The following is a 7,606-nucleotide window of genomic DNA, read 5'->3' as shown; positions in this document are numbered from 1 at the left end:
CTCCTCCATTAGTCAACAGAACACATCTCCTGCCGCAGTATATACTTACCACCAGTCAGTTTGAGCGCTGACTCGACGAGGGTTGAGAGGGCAGTGATTGGGACCACCGCATGCGTGCACGGAAAGTGATCCCTTTGATTTAAGTGGGAGAGCTTTCGTAAATCAGTGGCACGAATCATAGGAACAAGGAGCAGACACCGAGCTGCAGCTTCTCCCCAAGAGTATTTTCTTTTACATTTTAAAGAATGTATGTTAACTCACAAAGTACTTTAATATACAATCTTTTTTGGTGAGGCAAATATCCAATATCCAATGTCCAACATCCTTAAAGGGAAAAGATGTTCTAGTAGGAAAAAGGCTTTCTAGTAGCTGCCATAGAGAAAGGACCACATACTGTTTTTTAACAGGATTAATCTTTATAAATAACCACCAATATTTCATTTTAGAGATGTGTGATATACCTAAACTCGATAATTAGGAGAGGTGTCCACATACTTTTGGTCATATAGCTTATATACAGGATGCAGTAAGGCACTTCCCTCTGAAATTACTACATTCTGATTCTCTGGATCAGAAAAATCAATGTCTCTTTTTTTTCCAAAGGTTAGATGTTAACACAACCTTTAAAAGATTTATTGAATAGTAAAGTCACACAAAGTTGGGTAATTGTACAGGGTATGGCAGAGAAGATAATACAGCGCCTGAAAAATGATGTAAAAATATCATAAATATAGAATGTTAAACAACGTGGCATCTCGTTTATATAGCTATTTCTGAGAATAGATAGCAGTATATAAAATGGTGCTAATGTTCCCTTTAAAAGCGTGCCTTTCAGTAGCTTTGGAGAACCAGAATTGCCTTTGCTGACCTAATCCATTTAAACTCTTGGTAGATATGAAAGACATTGGCGTCCTATTTGGTTAGTTGATTCGTCTTGTACTTCTGGTGCGCCTCCAGGATTTCCGTTATAATGCTTGGGTCCTCCAGTGTGGTTATATCACCCAGATCGTCTGTCTGATCAGTTGCAATTTTTCTCAGGACTCGCCTCATAATTTTTCCCGAGCGTGTTTTAGGAAGTCGTTTCACCATCTAAAAAAGAACCAAAGTGTACGTCAAATGTAGCAATAATGTGAATAAAGAGCACGGCTGCTATGTAATATATTCTATTTATATATGGACACAAAACATATTTCATGCCATATTTTAATTGAAATTAGCTAGAAAATGTTAAGATTCGTAATACGCTTCATAGGGATATTTGACTTCATCAGTGTAATAAGGATAAAATAGTGTAAATAGCGTGGATAGGTTGAACTCTATGGACTCTAGGGCTGCAACTAACGATTATTTTAATAATCGATAAGTTGGCCGATTATTTTTTCGATTAATCGATTAATCGGATAAAAAAAAAAATATGCAAATTTTTCGTTTATTTAAAATAATTTAATGAACTGGATGTTAAAAAACAACTTAAAATTTACATTAACATTCTTATTTTGTTATGATGTAATAAAAAACAATATTTTCAAAGTACAAGAACCCAAGCACAATATTTATGAAACAAAATAACCCCAAACATTCTGGAAAGAGGTGGACTATTACTGTTCAGCCCTGGCACTTTGCACCCAGCACTTTGCAGCCAGCCCTGGCACTTTGCACCCAGCACTTTGCCCCAGCCCTGGCACTTTGCCCCAGCCCTGGCACTTTGCACCCAGCACTTTGCACCCAGCACTTTGCCCCAGCCCTGGCACTTTGCACCCAGCACTTTGCACCCAGCACTTTGCCCCAGCCCTGGCACTTTGCACCCAGCCCTAGCACTTTGCACCCAGCACTTTGCACTGTGCCCCTGCACCCAGTCTCCAACTCTGCCATGCACCCAGCCCTGCCCCCACATTCTGCCCTGCCCCCACACTCACACCCTGCCCCCACACTCTGCCCTGCACCCACACTCACACCCTGCCCTGCACCCAGTCTCCCACTCTGCCCTGCACCCACACCCTGCATCCCCACCCCCCACTCTGCCCTGCACCCAGTCTCCTGCCCTGCATCCCCACCCCCACTCTGCCCTGCACCCAGTCTCCCACTCTGCCCTGCACCCACACTCACACCCTGCATCCCCACCCCCACTCTGCCCTGCACCCAGTCTCCTGCCCTGCCCCCCCACCCCCACTCTGCCCTGCACCCCCCATCCCCACTCTGCCCTGCACCCCCCATCCCCACTCTGCCCTGCACCCACACTCACACCCTGCCCTGCATCCCCACCCCCACTCTGCCCTGCACTCAGTCTCCTACCCTGGCCCCCCACCCCCACTCTGCCCTGCACCCAGTCTCCCACTCTGCCCTGCACCCACACTCACACCCTGCATCCCCACCCCCACTCTGCCCTGCACCCAGTCTCCTGCCCTGCCCCCCCATCCCCACTCTGCCCTGCACCCCCCATCCCCACTCTGCCCTGCACCCCCCATCCCCACTCTGCCCTGCACCCACACTCACACCCTGCCCTGCATCCCCACCCCCACTCTGCCCTGCACTCAGTCTCCTACCCTGGCCCCCCACCCCCACTCTGCCCTGCACCCACACTCACACCCTGCCCTGCATCCCCCGAAACCCCACCCCGCCGTGGACCCCCACCCTGCCGTGGACCCCCACCCCGCCGTGGACCCCCACCCCCGCGAATTGCTCTGTGCGAATGGAGCCACTCGCACAGAGCGAATCGCACAGAGCCACTCGCACAGAGCGAATCGCTCTGTGCGAATGGAGCCACTCGCACAGAGCGATTCGCACATAGACATGAAGAATACTTACCTCCGGAATGCGTCACATCCGTCACGTAGCTGAAAGAAGGCGGAGACTGCAGAGCGTGTAGCAGAAGCGGGGAACGCTCGCGGAGGTAAGTAAAAGGAGCCGAGTGCTCCAACAACGAATCGATCACTCGATTAATCGATAACGGAAATCGTCGACAACGATTTCCGTTATCGATTATTATCGATTTTATCGATTCGTTGTTTCAGCCCTAATGGACTCATATCTTTTATTAGCCTTGGGTGGCATTTTAATAAAGAAACATCAAGCTAGCATTCGAATAGCATTTCGAATTGATGTAAACTCACCAGGATATGATCAGGGACAGCGTACTTTGCAATCTTTGTAGCTACGATGCCTTTTAGCTCTTCTTTAACTGTTTCTTCAGGGATGGTCAGGTTGTCTTTTACTACCACAAAAGCAAATGCAGCTAAAAATGCAAATGAAAAATATCTGATCAATAAAGAGCATCCTCGCTGATACCTGTCACGAGGATCAGTAGGCACTGTTCTTATATGAAAGGAGATGGCACTTTATGTGTGATGCCACGCTGCTGACAATGTAATATGACCAAACCAGTGAGAGAATAAATCAAATAGCTTTTAGTAACCCCTGGTACTAAGATCCCAAAAGCTGGTAAGTATGTTGGGACCATTAATGATTTATCTAAGACCATTAGCTGTAAATACGGGCTAATTATATTTCCTATTACAAAAAAAAGTATATAAAAAAAGTATATATATATATATATATATATATCATATTTAAAAAAAAAAGTCTAAAACCAAAAATATAAGTATTCCTGTACTACCCCTGGTAAATGGCAAATATTGCCTAATTTCTGAGTTTTAAAGGTTTATATAGGACATATCAAAATAAGAAATATTCATCCTCCAAGTCACACCACCTTTTTTACCGCATTTGTGTGAATCAGCTACACAAAGCATTATAAAATCATTTAGTTTATTTTCTGATTAAATTACTGAATGAGATGAGACGGAAAGGGTGAATGTGATATCTCTCTGCTGAGTGCCAAGTTCAACAGATGATTCATGGATTTGGATTGCAACATGGCTGGACTTCAAGAGATAATATTTTACCAACTAACTAAAGAATTCCCTGGAAAAGAGTCGGTGGTAACTGGTGGTAACAAATCCCACAACAAAACAAGGAAAAATGGATTTAGCCGTATTAACCAAGAGAAAAATTAGACTTCTTTTTATTGAGGCAATTTAGACCTTACGTGAGAATCTCAGTGGTCTATTCTTCAGATAGACTCTGAGGTCATTTAACTTTTAACATCAATTAATGACGAGAATAGTTGAATGACCAAAACTTTCCCAAAAATAAACTTGTTTTAATATCAGACCTATGGCTCAATGGAAATCAGCAGCAATCTTGCTGTTGTGTCACATTTCGAGCTGGTACAATTTGTTAGAATAACTCTACAGGGAAGATACTCAATCGGAAAGCCTCTCTGTTGATAGAGGTGCAGCTGATAAAACGAAGTAGGGAGAAGAGTCTTATACCTCTCATTATCTGGCAGTAGGACTGAGCGCAATATTTGAAGGATGAGGAAACTTTGCATGAAATTCCTTGATTATGACTTTTGTATACGTCAGAGCTAGAAAGTATATGGCCATGTAATAAAGCAGCATAAAACACATTTTACAAGCAACACACGCAATGCACACGATCCAAAACAATCTCACATGTAATGCATCCAAATCCCATGAAAGGAACACATAAGGGATCCAATCACAATGTAAATTCTGCCTTAAGATGCTGTTACTTTAGATATTTTTCTGTACTGATGCAAATTAGGAGAAGTCGTTACCGGGAATGCGAGCTACATCACAAAATTCTGCCACACTTACATTATGCATCGACATTGCCTTAAATATAATAAGCTATACATTTTTTATATTATTTTGGATTATATAAAAATGATATTTTTTCTCGTGCCACCACTTTAATACAAAAATCAAGATTAACTCCATGAACTCGCTTTGTTATCTCTATATTATGACCGTGACTGTGCAACTTCTTAATAAGGAGTCCAATAAAATGGGACCGGAGGAAAAGTCTCTGCGGAGAAATACGCCCGGTGCTAATAGCAATGATGCGGTCAAAGTAATTGACCTGTGTGTTTTCATAATGTTCCAATGCATGACTGACATGGGTAAATTATTAACAGCCACAATTCATTATTGGAAGGAATCTGTTTCACTTTGCCCATTATCAATAAGAATTGATATATATATTTAGATATATATTTATGCATATTAGAGTTGTGTGTATATATATATATATATATATATATATATATATATATATATATATATATATATGAATATAATATATATATAAATATAATATATATATATTAATATGTTTAGTAATGGGTTATATATGCACAGTCTCATTCAGAACAGACACTCTGATATATGCTGATACATGGGCAGAAACAAAGATTTATTGTACTTTACCTTCTCCTTTGATCTCATGTGGATAACCTATGACAGCAGTTTCTGGCACATCTGGATGCTCATCCTGTAAAGACAAGGTATGTATCATTTAAGTGTGGTAGATAAATGGTACCGCCTCCATGCAGAGGTGGCAGAGGCTAATTTAGTGAGGGAATTTAAACATGTTTGGGATAAGCATTCAGCTATCTTGAATCATGAAAAACTGACAAATTTCATGGGCCAAATGATTTTCCCTGCTACCAAATTCTATGTTTCTACCAGTACATATTTACACACTTATTTTTAAGTGGTGCTATCACAAAACAATAGTACAAAATCTACCTTTATACACATTTGTAGATGTTTTTAACAATGTTTCAATACTTTTAGTACTTTGCTTTTATATAAATTCCCTATTTTTATAAGCGGTATAGTTATTCAAGTGTGTCATTAGTGAAGATAATCCATATTTTGCTTGCAGCATCACAAACTTTTTATTCTTGTTATTCTTCACCCACACAGGGGCAAATGTATATGAAAATTGTGCAGAATTCCCCCAATCATTTGCAAAACAGACAAAATGTAAACAGACCATGCAGCTATCATATGCATTAAAGTGCATAAGATGACCCCCCCCAAATCTGAATATTAATTTAGGAAAAAAAGAAAAAGCCTGAATATAAGATGACCCTATAGGAAAAAAGTTTTACCAGTAAATGTTAATTCATGTAAACTATGTGAACATTTTTTTTTAAAATAAAAGCTATGATTGAGAAAAATATTTTGTTTTTATTTCCTTTTATTTTCCAACCTGCCCCCCCAGTTATGCACATCTGCCCCCAGACTTGCCACTCTGCCCCAGAAATGCCTTATACCCCCTATATGCCTTTTAACCCTCTAAATACCACTGTGCCCCATGATATGCCTGTTAACCCTCTATATGCCACTGTGCCCCATGATATGCCTTTTAACCCTCTAAATACCACTGTGCCCCATGATATCCCCGTTAACCCTCTATATGCCACTGTGCCCCATGAAATGCCTTTTATAAAACCTTGTCTTATATTTGAGCAAATACGGTCATATATTTCAGAGGTTTCGGTATTGCATCTTCTGCCTCCAGCTGTCCATGATCCAGGTAAAGACAGCACATAAAAGGGTTTAGTCTGCACAACTATAACAGCAAATAACACCAGGGAAGTGCTTACAATAATAGAATCATTAATTTAAAAACCGCCAAAAAGGCCCATTAGTTCCACTTTAACTGCTTGCTCGTGGATTAATTCATCGTCAGTATCTATATTCAGAGATACCCCATTTTGTGAAACCAATAGAAACATAGAAGTGAACTGGAGATAAGAACCGCTTGGCCTATCTAGTCTGCCCATTTATATATATTTCCTGTTATATAGAATCCAATCTGTTCTGTGTTTTTGATTAATTATTGACTATTAACTGGACTGGTGACATTCTGTACTGATAAGTATTACATAATGTATTCATAGCTCAGTGGAAAATATTACAAAATACTTTTATCATCGGATGAAATGTTTTGAAAATGTATTTTCACAGCTGTCTGCTCCCATGATACTGGGAATTCCCAAAAAAAGTCTAATGCGGGTGCAGGTTAGTCGGGATATGAAGCCATTCCCCAGCAGCCTGCGGGATGATGGGTGTACTACAAGGAGTGACAGGTGGAATATGGTCGGAGGATTCTTCTACAGCACAATATTTAGTATGTAGTACGTCTATGCAGTCTCCCAGGACTGGCTAATGTGATTTGAGCTAGTCTATCTCTACTAGGACTGTCCTACACTCTAAATTGATGTTGGGCCATTGCACAAATTCAAAGATTGCCCTTGAAATGGATACTGTATACAGCAATGTATTGTAGAACTGAAGAGAATCAGGTTATCATTGTTTTGTTCCAACAGAGCTGGATTTTCTATAATCTTCATGAAGGAGGATCATTCTCAAATAAGCTGCATGCAATTCTCCTACATGTGATATTTGCAATGCAGTAAAAAGTACGCTGTACACGATTACCATTGCGTCTTCAATCTCTGCTGTACCAAGCCGGTGTCCGCTAATGTTAATAACATCATCCATTCGGCCTGTTATCTGGTAATAGCCTTCATTTGACCTATAAGCTCCATCCCCAGTGAAATAATAGCCTAAAGGAATCGACAAGAGATACATTTCAATCATATTTGAAAGTATACATCCAATAAACATTTCTTTTATATTCAATGTATCACTAGGGACCAGTGCCATCTTCAGGAATCATATTCGGGAACCCTCCAATCGAATGAATCAATGAACAAAGCTGCAAGTAG

At 40.7% G+C, this 7,606-nt stretch overlaps 1 protein-coding gene across 1 annotated transcript in view; it reads right to left on the bottom strand.

Moving 5' to 3' along the window:
• Nucleotides 1–604: 604 nt before the first annotated feature.
• The window catches only part of ACSS1 (acyl-CoA synthetase short chain family member 1), a 35,329-nt gene continuing 28,327 nt past the window's right edge, over nucleotides 605–7,606 (bottom strand). The window contains exons 11-14 of the mRNA XM_053459194.1: nucleotides 7,317–7,444; nucleotides 5,292–5,355; nucleotides 3,111–3,232; nucleotides 605–1,089 (exon numbers count right to left, since the gene is read on the bottom strand). Of these exons, the coding sequence (XP_053315169.1) occupies nucleotides 913–1,089; nucleotides 3,111–3,232; nucleotides 5,292–5,355; nucleotides 7,317–7,444 (491 nt within the window). The 3' untranslated portion in view covers nucleotides 605–912. The remainder of the gene's footprint in view (nucleotides 1,090–3,110; nucleotides 3,233–5,291; nucleotides 5,356–7,316; nucleotides 7,445–7,606) is intronic.

The sequence above is a fragment of the Spea bombifrons genome, chromosome 3 (genome assembly GCF_027358695.1).
Source record: "Spea bombifrons isolate aSpeBom1 chromosome 3, aSpeBom1.2.pri, whole genome shotgun sequence".
Lineage (NCBI taxonomy): Eukaryota > Metazoa > Chordata > Amphibia > Anura > Pelobatidae > Spea > Spea bombifrons.
Note: the sequence above shows the minus strand (reverse complement) of the source record. Positions and strands in the feature narration are given on the sequence as shown.